At 47.9% G+C, this 12208-nt stretch overlaps 1 protein-coding gene across 3 annotated transcripts in view; it reads right to left on the minus strand.

Annotated features, from left to right (window-relative positions):
* The window catches only part of RFTN1 (raftlin, lipid raft linker 1), a 208212-nt gene that overhangs the window by 56822 nt on the left and 139182 nt on the right, over nt 1-12208 (minus strand). For all 3 annotated transcript variants that reach the window (XM_042956971.1, XM_007087353.3, XM_042956970.1), the window contains one exon: nt 7589-7928. In XM_042956971.1, the coding sequence (XP_042812905.1) occupies nt 7589-7928 (340 nt within the window). The remainder of the gene's footprint in view (nt 1-7588; nt 7929-12208) is intronic.

Genomic DNA, 12208 nt, shown 5'->3' on the forward strand with positions numbered 1-12208 from the left:
AGAAATATTTTAAAGGTCGTAAACAATGGCTGACATTAGCAACAAGGACAAAGTATGCCCATGCTCCCCTCAGGAGAGACCTGGCCTAGACCCACGTTCCGGGACCCTGTATCCCCTACTTCAGTACTTCACAATTTTGCAGTGTCCAAACACTTGCTGAATTATTCTTCTTTTAAACAGAATTGCTTTCCTTTATTTAAATAAATGAATTTAAAAAGGAAACTTTGTTTCATGACCATAAGGGAAACAACTACCACTTGCTATAAACAGAAGGGAATGATGAGGCACATTAACACCAAATATGTCCATCCACACAACATCTAAAATTATCCCACACAGGTACTGTATTCCGGGCAAAGGAAGTCTTTTACAGCTCCATCTGAGCAAACACCAGCAGGGATCTCTGGGGAGCAGTGCCAGGCCACGACACTTTGTCATCAACAAGAGTTAAGCTACCAGGGGGGCCATTTCTATCCATCGGATAGAACCAAATAGAAAGGAAGAAAGAAAGAAAGAAAGAAAGAAAGAAAGAAAGAAAGAAAGAAAGAAAGAAAGAAAGAAAAAGAAAGAAAAAGAAAGAAAGAAAGAAAGAGAAAGAAAGAAAGAAAGAAAGAAAGAAAGAAAGGTGCCCATCTTCAAAGATGGCCACCTGGATTTTAAACAACCAAATCTGGCCTATTTATTATTTCCACCCCAAGTTACCTTTCTCAGTCCATTTGCCTGACTCCCGCCAGTAAATGCTTTCCCACAAGAAATTAGGGCTTGGTGTACAGAGGTGGCAATCAGACTATTTCATGACTTTGAAATACACACTTGAGGAATGGAGTCATGCAAAGAAAGGTTTGCCATGGAGGGAAATCAAGCATTGGACCGGAGCTGGCGGGGACGGGATGTGAACTACACGATCAGGCATTTTCCAGTCCAAGGTGCTAGGTGTCCAAATAAAAGCCACACCTACTGAGGACAAGAGGATAAGCAATGCTTTCGTGAATCCCTGACTTCACCTGGATTTCTTCCAAAGCAGACCCTGTAAGTTTTTGAGTGCCAGCAGTTTATTTGCGAAGTGATCCCTGGAAATCCCTCCCAGAGAGGGAGTAGGGGTAGGAAACAGGGAAGAGACGAAAGCCAGGGAAGGGTGCATTACCGAGCAGGTTACTGCTACGGCCATTGGGGCTCACTTAACTGCACAGAACATACCTCCGATTGCCTTGCCACGGGGCAAGGAAGCCTGGGCATTTCTCTTCAGGGATTGAGGCTACTCCTGAGGTATGAATTCCCTGGGGCAGTGGCCTGCCGGGGCCTGTTCCCATTCCAGACAACGCCTCCAGGCAGAGGCTAAGAAAGCTGTCCTCAGGTGACCCAAGGTGGACCAGAGCACCAGTCACCATAATCTGCTATAGTCAAGCATGAATATATATAGCTCAAAAAGAAAAAGAAACCACAACCTCTATATGGAAGAGGTGAGTAGAGAATTTGACAGTGGCCGAAGTCCAAAAATACATGACAACACTTGATCAACCAGAAGAATTCCCCACTTGCATGGTAAGACAGAAACACAACTTTCCCAAATGCGTAAAGAAACAGAAAAAGGGGAAGGCCAAAAGGGGAAGGGAGGGTGCTGGGCGTGAGGTGAAGGGAAGACAGACTGCCGGACGGACGAGGTAGACAGTGCGGTGCTGACAGAGCCCCAGCTCTCACATCAGGATCCTCCCCAGGGAGAAGGGCCGAAGCCAGAGACAGAAATAAATTTTTCAGGAAGGAAACGCTGCTGGAATCAAGAGCCTCCAAAAGATTAGTAGTGGTGAAATATTGGGAGAAACCTGATTTCAGATGTGTAACCCTTTAGTTAACTCCCCTGTCCTGCTGTATCCTTGGCCATGCTCCTCTTTCTCATTACTTACATGGAAACCGGCCAAGAGAAACTGTCCCCAAATGATGCCTTTTGATGTTTTAATATTCTGATTCTCCAACACACATCATCACATGAGCAAGCACCGAGAGTTCCAAAAAGAAGTCCCAAGTTTGTTTAAATTTTTTCAGCTGCTCTGTGACTCTGCCATGACCCCAGCTGGAAGATTTTTCCAGACATGGGACAGAAAGTCCCAAAGGAGGGGGAAGGCATTGTTTCTGAGAATGTTCTGAGAACAGCCGAAGAATTGGACTGACAGAGCACCCAAGGAGAATCAAGACTGTCTCGCTTGTATTTTTTAATCTTCTGGTCTTTCTCTTTCTCCCTGACACGGGGGGCTTTGCCTTGTGCCATTTGGATCCCCTCTGTCCAGAAAAGTCCCTGTAATATGATAGGGGATGCAGGTATGTTGCTGGATTGACCTAAGCCAGAAAGTGCAGTAAGCTAGGGGAGGAGAAGGGGGCGCTGGGCTTACTGGGTGCTGCCAGCCTGATAGCCAGACCCACGAAGGCCTTGCTAAGCTCCTCAGGAGCAGGGAAGAAGGAAATAGATGCCCAGTTCTGAGGCCCGGGCCAGGCAGTTGGGATTCAGGCATAGGATGGAAGTCTGTGGTCTGTCTGCAGAGAGACAGGCTCCAGAGAGTCTGTGACTGGCAGGTAGCAGGCAGGCTGGTTGGGTCCTGATGTTCCAAGAGACCTCCAGCCTGGAGGGAAGGGAGCGTGCAGCATCTGGTGTAAAGCGTGACTCCCAGGGCTACACTGGGAGGAGGAGGAGACTGGTGAGTTGGCTGGGGCAGAAACATGTGGGAGTCAGACTTGACCCGGTAGCTGCGCTGAGTCGGGGCTAAGTTCTGCTGAGGTGACAGGCAGCGGGTTAAGATGGAAGGTTTGCACTGGGAAGCAGGGCTGTGGGCCCCGTGATGGGATGAGAAGCCAGAAGGGCCTCAGTCCCGTTTGGATTCTTGAATCTGAGAGAAACTGCTTCAGACTTCCGTCAGGCTCGGGTACTAGCAGCAGGACACCTCTGGGCCCGGGTGGGGCTTGTTTGTGGAGGCAAAGTGGGGAAACCAGGCATATACAGCCTTCCACGGGAATCCCCTGGTCAGGACAGCAGCAGCTACGGGCACTTTCACCTCCACCATCTGATGGGACTCTCCCAACCCCCACACGAAGGGCTGCCTCAGTTCTAAGCCCAGAAGCCTTAAGTGGATCCCCCAAACATCACAAGCTGGAAAGTGGCAAAGCCAAGAGTCTTTCAAACCCCCAGCCCTGGGCTGTTTCCAAATCTAACAAGAGGCTAATTTCATCAGTACACAGAAAGCAGGAGCTGTGGACCACGGGTGGGAGCTCAATAGCTGTTTGTTAATGGACTGAGGGAAAGGCCAAAAGATGGCGGCAGGTGGCAGATTTGGGAGGAGGAGAGCCACAGGGTAGCGCCATTCTGGGGGCGCGGGAAGGCGGGGCCACACATCAGAAAGGCCAGACTCAGGAGGACACCTCCTCTCTCTCCCCACACAAGGAGCTGGCTGCCAAGGAGGACTTCTGAATAAAACCCCCTCGGCCAAGAAGTACAGTTGAGGTCACTGGCTTGGGTTTCTGGCTGGCATTTCTGAGCATTTTAAGTGACAAGGCACAGGATAGGAAGGGCAGCGCTTGGAAGATGTTTCAGTATTATTCAGTGGCAGAACAATTTGAATTTGTGTGAACCTTCCTGGCAACAGAGACGACCCAGGGAAGGACAGAAAGGAATATTGGAAGCCAGGAGACAAGGGACAGGTGGATGTCTGGGTATACCTTCCTAACCTTTCCCAGCACCGGCCTTCCCCACCTGGCCTGTCTGTCCATGCTCCCCATCTGCAGAAATGCATCACGAGGGGCCATTCGGAGCAGAGCTACTGGGGTGCTCTGTGTTCACCATAAGGCAGGGGCAGGAGTGGGAAGGGCAGCGTCCAGGAGTGAGGCATGGGGCTGTCCCTGCACCAGCTCAGGCTGTCTCTGCACAGCAACGACACCAAACCATCAGGGAAATTCTCCCCGACCAGGAAATAAAAGTCAATGATCAGGAAGAGAACCACATGATGGGTCCCCAGAGAGACCTGTATGGGCGAAGGGGAGCATAACCTCTGGATCAGAGAGGCCATTCAAGAGTCCACAGGGAGGGGGAGGGGCAGCCTGCCCCGTGTCTGGATGGTGAATTCACTGGCAAGCCCCATATGAGCAGTCGCAGCCTAGACCCGGCTCCCCTAGGCCTCCTATAAAGGAAATAAATTAAACGAGGAGAAGGAGGGGGAAAGAGGGTGACTCCCTCTGGATTTTTTTTAATTGTCTTGCTGTGATTGCCTATTTAAGCCCACCTGGCAGAAAGAGGAGTAAAAACACTTCACCCTCCTTAGGGGGCCCTGCGAGAAAGGCAAGCTGAAAGCTGAGCGAGCAAGCAAGCAGCAGGGAGGGGAAGCTGGGGGGATTTGGGAGGAAGGGTGATGGTGCAAGGAACTGGTAAGACTTCTCAGGAAAAAGACTTAGGAGAGAGGCTTGGGTCAGGTGAAGGCCATGACCAATGTGGGCAGGGTCCCTACATGTCCGGCCCTCAGGAGGCTGAATGCTCAAGCTAGGAGATAAAATGTCACTACTTGAGAGCATGGAAGGTGACTTTCCTCATCTGTGAAATGGGCTAATAATAGCATCTGCCATCATAAAACTGTTGTTGTGAGGCACCATCAAGATGGCTCATCGGAACTTAGAACAGTTCACCCAGAGAGTTACCACCATCATGACTGTCCATCCCCAGCAAGGCCATATATGTGGCCAATAACCCCTGCGTGTTCATTAACTGATGAAAAAAATCCAAAGGCTCATTTGTTCCACACGACGAAGAACAAAGGAGAACAATAAGCTGCCTAAGTTTCAGAGAGACCCATGGCCTCATGAGCAGAGAGATAAGAGCCCAGCTTTGTGTGTAAACAACAGCCAGCCCGCTGCCCACTGAGTGAGATTAAAGTGGGGTACTGGGGGGCGCCTGGGTGGCGCAGTCGGTTAAGCGTCCGACTTCAGCCAGGTCACGATCTCGCGGTCCGTGAGTTCGAGCCCCGCGTCAGGCTCTGGGCTGACAGCTTGGAGCCTGGAGCCTCTTTCCGATTCTGTGTCTCCCTCTCTCTCTGCCCCTCCCCCGTTCATGCTCTGTCTCTCTCTGTCCCAAAAATAAATAAAAAAACGTTGAAAAAAAAAAAAATAAAGTGGGGTACTGTAACACGCCCCTCCCCCCCATGGCTGAAATTCCCCTCCACTGTTGGCCTGACCACTTCCAGACACATACTAACCCATTATTCTTTAGCAGGATCTGGTTTGCTAGTAAAGAGAAGGGACTTGAAGAAATGAGGCACAGGCCAGGACACCTTGGGTGCTGAGGGGTCTTTATGGGTTCAGCAATGGAGGGGGCTCTTTGGGTGAGGGAGACAAACAGCCATAGGCCAGCGGGAGGCACGTGGGGGAAATGGTCCTAGGACAAGTCTCCCCAGTTTAATTCTCCCTGGAGTCAACCAAAGAGGGCAGGAAGTCTGGAAGGAGTCTTGGAGAAAGGTGGATTCTAGAGCAGGAAATCTCAGAAAAGTCCTGAGGGGAATTTCAGTATTGAATGCCTCCTTTCTCAAAGCCAGGGCTCCATGCAAAGGTGGAGGCCAGTGGTCAGGGCTACTGAGCCTGTGTGCCAATAATAACAGCTCACAGTTAAGAGTCACGCAGTGCTGAGTGCTTCAGATGTACATCTCGGGGTGCCTGGGTGGCTCAGTCAGTTAAGCGTGCAACTCTTGATCTCAGCTCAGGTCATGATCTCACGGTTCGTCAGATGGAGCCGCAGGTCAGGCTCTGTGCTGACAGTGTGGAGTCTGCTTGGTATTATCTCTCTCTCTGCCTCTCCTCTGCTTCTCTCTCTCAAAATAAATAAAACGTTTTTAAAAATGTACATCTAACCTTTCAACATGAACCTATTGTTCCATCTCTCTTTTCCAGGGTAAGAAACTGAGGCACAGGAGGGTATCTTGTCCAAGACTGCCTAGGTAGAAGGTGGCAAATGGAATGTGAGTGGGGTCTGGTTTCTTAACCACAGTGCTGCCTGTCTCCATGACTCCTGGCCCCTTCTTCGGGGGTGCTGGCTGTGCCTGCCCTGAACTCTCACCCTCGCATGCTCCTCCAAGGAGGTCGGTCTTCCTTCTGGGGATTCAGAACAACACATGCAGCCTAACAGCAACGGGAAGATGGGAGGTTTCTGGAATAACACCTGGACATTCATCAGGAGGCACACACAGGGTCTAAATGTGCTCTCGGCTACTCTGGAGGGAGAAGTCTACCTCAAACAGTGTGAAAAGTTCCATAGCTGAAAAGCCCTACTTTAGAACATATTTAAGAAGGATCCAGCCATAATATTAAACAACAGCCATAATATATCCCAGAATGGAGGCAGTGCCAATCTCTCGCTCTAAATCAACGTTGCAAGTTAAGTCCAGAATGACGACCCACCCTGCAATTTTCTTTCCAGGAAGTACTGACCTAATATAACAAAAGAAACTGTTCCACCTTCTTCTAGATTCTCAAGCGCATAAACTGTTCCTCATCATTAAGAAGAGGCTAATTTCAAGAATCAGTCAATGAATAATAACATGAACTAGGAAGATGACCCAGAAGGCCCCCTAAAGCCTGGGGGTCTCCTGGAAGTCTTGTTACCAGTGCACCTTCTGAAGGCTGGAAGAGGCCACGCAGCTCAGACAGGTGCCTGGCTCTTGGGAAATGGCTGGATGCTAGATTTCTTGGAGAAAGAAAAGGAAAGGGAATTACAGGGAAAGGGAGAGAAACTTCACTCACCATGAAGTGAGGGCCTCAGTAAATCTTATTAGTCTATTAGAGTAGAGAGGTATAACAAGATAAGTTCACAGACCAGATCTGCCAATTTCCTAGCCTGGGAGAAGATTTACTCTCTAAATTTCAGTTTACTCAGCTGTAAAATGGGCAATGATACTCCAGCTCACCCACATCACACACATCACCACAATTAAGAAACGTTGGCTGCTATTAATAAGTGTTGTTCTTTGAATTTGCCAACTTAAAATGCCTGCTCTAATGGCCGTTACAATGTGATTAGGAGGATTCACATATTGGTGGCCTCTCTTTGGCAGTGTTCTCTCCACACTGCTGATTTGTCAACTATACGCCCTGCCTGAAATCGGGCTGTTTACAGTACCTAGTGAGTTGAATCACCAGTTTCCTGCACAATTTGTCCTTAACTGGTTTTCTTGATTTCTTTCTTTAGGCAGATATTCAAAATGAGGGGACCAAAATGGAGCACACGTTCAGCACTGGTGCCCAGCATCTTAACACTTTTCCTGTGCTAAGAGCAGGGCAATTCAAGGGTAGCACAAGAGCATGGGGCGAAAATCCCTTAAGTTCTAGAATCTACTTTGAACGTGACATGTTGGAGCGACCAGAAGGCAATTCCGTGTGGTTCTGCTCTCCTGGAAGTCACAACTTCAGTACGCAATCAGTCAGAGGGCCCGGAAAAATGCCTGATGAAGAATGCCTGTGCGATGGACTGCTGTCTCTACACTCTAATTCCATTTCTTTTTCCTAAAATGCCATGGGGACTACTGAAAAGCCGTTAGGCTCTCTTTTAAGTGGTTGCTGACATACTTACTTCCCGAGAGTGGCTCCTCACTCACTTCCAGCAGGTCACCCTCCGGCCCATCCAGAGTCTTGCTCACCCCGTGTGGAGAAAATTCTGCTCCGTCCCCCTCTCCTGAGGGCAAGCTGGGTTGCTCAGCGATGGGCGTCTCCCCTCCTGGGCCCTGGCCTGGCTCCCGGCTGCCGTCCATCCCCACGGGAGCGCCCGGGTTCTCGTTATTCTCACACCTGCCCGGCTCCTTTTCCGCATCTCTGGCGTCCACTGGGGGGCTGCTGCCTGCCGACCTCGCAGGGCAATGGTACTGAGGTATGACGCCGACAAATTGCAGGCCCTGACTTGCAGCCTCCTGGATCTGTAAGGCAAACAAAATGAAGGGGACTGAGTGAAGGGAACTTTATTCTATCAAAGGGGGACACGGGCAACATCCAAAACGTCTCACCGGAGGATTCTGAGGATGATTCAGTTTGAACACGAAGTCTCTCAAGGTGGCAGGTGTCCCATGTCCCTCTAGGCAGTGGCCTCACCCTAACCCTGGCCCGCCTGGGGACAGACAGCATGGGGCTTGCTCTTTTTAATTATGAAGCATATTGGGGGCGCCTGGGTGGCTCAGTCGGTTAAGCTTCCCACTTCAGCTCAGGTCATGATCTTAGTTTTGTGGGTTTGAGCCCCACATTGGGCTCTGTGCTGACAGCTCAGAACCTGGAGCCTGCTTTAGATTCTGTGTGTGTGTCTCTCTCTCTGACTCTGCCCTGCTTGTGCTCTCTCTTTCTTTCTCAAAAATAAAACATGAAAAAAATTATGAAGCACGTGGCTAAATAGGGCTGGGGTTACCTCTCTTCGCAATACTGCATTAGTCCCTACTGGTTATTTTTTCTCTAAGAGGCTGAAAGAAGGTTCCAAAGGATGAGTTGAAACAAAGAGTTTGAAAGAGGAAGTTCATTTTGGTAAGAGTTTATTTTTTCGTTATTTTTTTTTTTTTTTCTGGTGAATCGCCTACTTCCTGCCAGTCAGGCTACTGTATAATCCAGTATGTCTATATAGCCATATACTAACTACCAGATGACATTTTATGACCCAAAGAGCTTCCTCTTTTAAACAATTGTTTTGGCAAAGAAGGGTGGAGGTGGGGGAAATCATCACTGCGTGGAGGCTGGTGTGCACATTCCCCACAGCAGGGAAATCTGACGGACAGACACCTGTTCCTTGGTGCTCCGCCTAAGCCAAAGGCGCCTGAAAGCCATGCTGGGCCCACAGGTGTTGCTACGGCTGTCTCGTGACTCTGCAGGCTACGGGATACACCATCCAGTCTAGGTAACAGGTAACTTGCTTCTCACTTTCTGAGCCTGCAAGATGGGGGGGGGGGGGTTGGGGAGGCTAATGACCACACAAAGTACTAAGGCACTTTAACTCTACCCTCCCTGACAGATACCCCTGGGCAACTGAATGTAATAGTTGTATGTGAAAGAAAAATTGAAAGTAACAGCCTAATAAAATCAAGCAAGAGCCGACCCAAACTGGAAAATCGGCTTTAAGAGACATCCTGGGCAAGGATGCTCAGGTCATTTTACAGATAAATCAGGAAGTGAAGACCTCAGAGTTGTGTAAGTCTTAGTCACCAGCCTCTGAGTGGATGACCTCAGAAAATCTTGAGGCCTCTGTAGCGATCATCCACTGTCATTTGAGAATTAGTAAGAAACACCAGCATGGAGCTACTCTTTCTAAGGGAGAAGTAAGCCGTGACCACCCTCCTTGGATGAAACGCCCTAACTTTAAGCCGAAGGTCATTTTAGTTCAACAGTGCACACTCTAGAAGGTAATCTACAGCAGTTACAAATATACCATCCAGTCTTTCTATAAAGTCTAGCTTTTTCTAGAAATAATGACAACAACAGTAGGGATTACCATCTACTGTAGACCTACTAAGTCCCAGACACTGTACTAGGCATTTTACATAAATCGTCTGTTTAATCCTTCAAAGACACCACATGGTATCATTATCTCCATTTCAGATGAGGATACTGAGGCCCAGAGACATTACAGTCATAAAGTAAGCAGTGAGTAGCTGAGGTTCAAAGCCAGGTCTGACTCAGACCCAAGTTCATTCTCAATCACTAGACCAAGTGGATGCCTCTCAAGGCATCATCAAGTACATATGTGTTCTCGGACATGTATGTGTCCACACATATGCCCGTGGCTGGCTCAATTCACTCTTCTTTTTTTTTTTTTTTTCATGAAATTTATTGTCAAATTGGTTTCCATACAACCCCCAGTGCTCATCCCAAAAGGTGCCCTCCTCAATACCCATCACCCACCCTCCCCTCCCTCCCACCCCCCATCAACCCTCAGTTTGTTCTCAGTTTTTAACAGTCTCTTATGCTTTGGCTCTCTCCCACTCTAACCTCTTTTTTTTTTTTCCTTCCCCTCCCCCATGGGTTTCTGTTACGTTTCTCAGGATCCACATAAGAGTGAAACCATATGGTATCTGTCTTTCTCTGTATGGCTTATTTCACTTAGCATCACACTCTCCAGTTCCATCCACGTTGCTACAAAAGGCCATATTTCATTCTTTCTCATTGCCACGTAGTATTCCATTGTGTATATAAACCACAATTTCTTTATCCATTCATCAGTTGATGGACATTTAGGCTCTTTCCATAATTTGGCTATTGTTGAGAGTGCTGCTATAAACATTGGGGTACAAGTGCCCCTATGCATCAGCACTCCTGTATCCCTTGGGTAAATTCCTAGCAGTGCTATTGCTGGGTCATAGGGTAGGTCTATTTTTAATTTTCTGAGGAACCTCCACACTGCTTTCAGAGCGGCTGCACCAATTTGCATTCCCACCAACAGTGCAAGAGGGTTCCTGTTTCTCCACATCCTCTCCAGCATCTACAGTCTCCTGATTTGTTCATTTTGGCCACTCTGACTGGCGTGAGGTGATATCTGAGTGTGGTTTTGATTTGTATTTCCCTGATAAGGAGAGACGTTGAACATCTTTTCATGTGCCTGTTTGCCATCCGGATGTCTTCTTTAGAGAAGTGTCTATTCATGTTTTCTGCCCATTTCTTCACTGGGTTATTTGTTTTTCGGGTGTGGAGTTTGGTGAGCTCTATAGATTTTGGATACTAGCCCTTTGTCCGATATGTCATTTGCAAATATCTTTTCCCATTCCGTTGGTTGCTTTTAGTTTTGTTGGTTGTTTCCTTTGCTGTGCAGAAGCTTTTTATCTTCATAAGGTCCCAGTAATTCACTTTTGCTTTTAATTCCCTTGCCTTTGGGGATGTGTCGAGTAAGAGATTGCTACGGCTGAGGTCAGAGAGGTCTTTTCCTGCTTTCTCCTCTAAGGTTTTGATGGTTTCCTGTCTCACGTTCAGGTCCTTTATCCATTTTGAGTTTATTTTTGTGAATGGTGTGAGAAAGTGGTCTAGTTTCAACCTTCTGCATGTTGCTGTCCAGTTCTCCCAGCACCAGTTGTTAAAGAGACTGTCTTTTTTCCATTGGATGTTCTTTCCTGCTTTGTCAAAGATGAGTTGGCCATATGTTTGTGGGTCTAGTTCTGGGGTTTCTATTCTATTCCATTGGTCTATGTGTCTGTTTTTGTGCCATCAATTCACTCTTCAAAAGTTAAACAAAAAAACTTAAAGTCACTCCATCCCATTCCGAAAATTCATTTTTGACCCATTAATCTGTGATAGCTGCCTGCTTTTAGAAACTGTTTTGGAAAGCTTCTAAAGGAAGACACAGGTACCAAAGTTTTAAGAGAAAAGAGTGGGAGATCATTATTACCAAAGAACCTTAGGTTAAGGGAAGCTACTGCATATGAAGGCTTGCTCTGAGCCTCCTGGCAACATAGGGAGAGCCATGGATTTTTATAATCCTTAAATGAAATGAGGAAACATGCCAGGTCAATAAGAGAGAAGCATAATTTGCTGGTAAGGAACAGAGAAATTTGTCGTATGACTCTTGCAGAGCTATGGAGTCAAATGGGTCTTCCTTAGTTTTACAGAAAACGAAGAGACATTTTTCTTACATCATTTACATATTCTTAACCCTTGATAGAAGGTGAGGACATTGTGCTAAAGCACAGATCTTCGACAGTCCTTCCGTGTGGCACTAACGTGATAGAAGCCAGATAACTGAAGGCAGCTGTGGCCGATGGCAGCCCGCTGAGATGTGTCATGCTCGGGGACGGGGCCACTTCAGCACTAACTTCCCCAATTCCCACCGTACTGGAGTGAGGTGGCTTGTTCTCGTCTTAAAAGTTTGTGAAATAATTTCAGAAATCATTTGCCTATGCTTCTTCCCAATGGTTGAGAAAGTGGCTTTTTAAAGTTTTGAACGTGTTATGCACATTCTCAGGGCACTGAATTTATAGTAGAAGTAAACGAAAACCTAACTGCCACAATTTTCATACGTGGGAAAACACCACTAATAACTTCCAGGGGTTGCTCCTACAGGAAGGACAGTGAGCCAGCTCCCCTCAAAGCTGCACACCTCTGTTTCAGCCAGGTGGCGTTCCCTTTCATGAACCGCGAGTCTGAGCCTCTCCATTTGCAACCGTGCTGCAGGAACAGGTGCACTGTTGGCACCGCCTTGCACACGCCCGCCCCTTGCACACAGCCCCTGCTGCGG

This window comes from Panthera tigris, chromosome C2 (assembly GCF_018350195.1).
Source record: "Panthera tigris isolate Pti1 chromosome C2, P.tigris_Pti1_mat1.1, whole genome shotgun sequence".
Classification (NCBI taxonomy): Eukaryota; Metazoa; Chordata; class Mammalia; order Carnivora; family Felidae; genus Panthera; species Panthera tigris.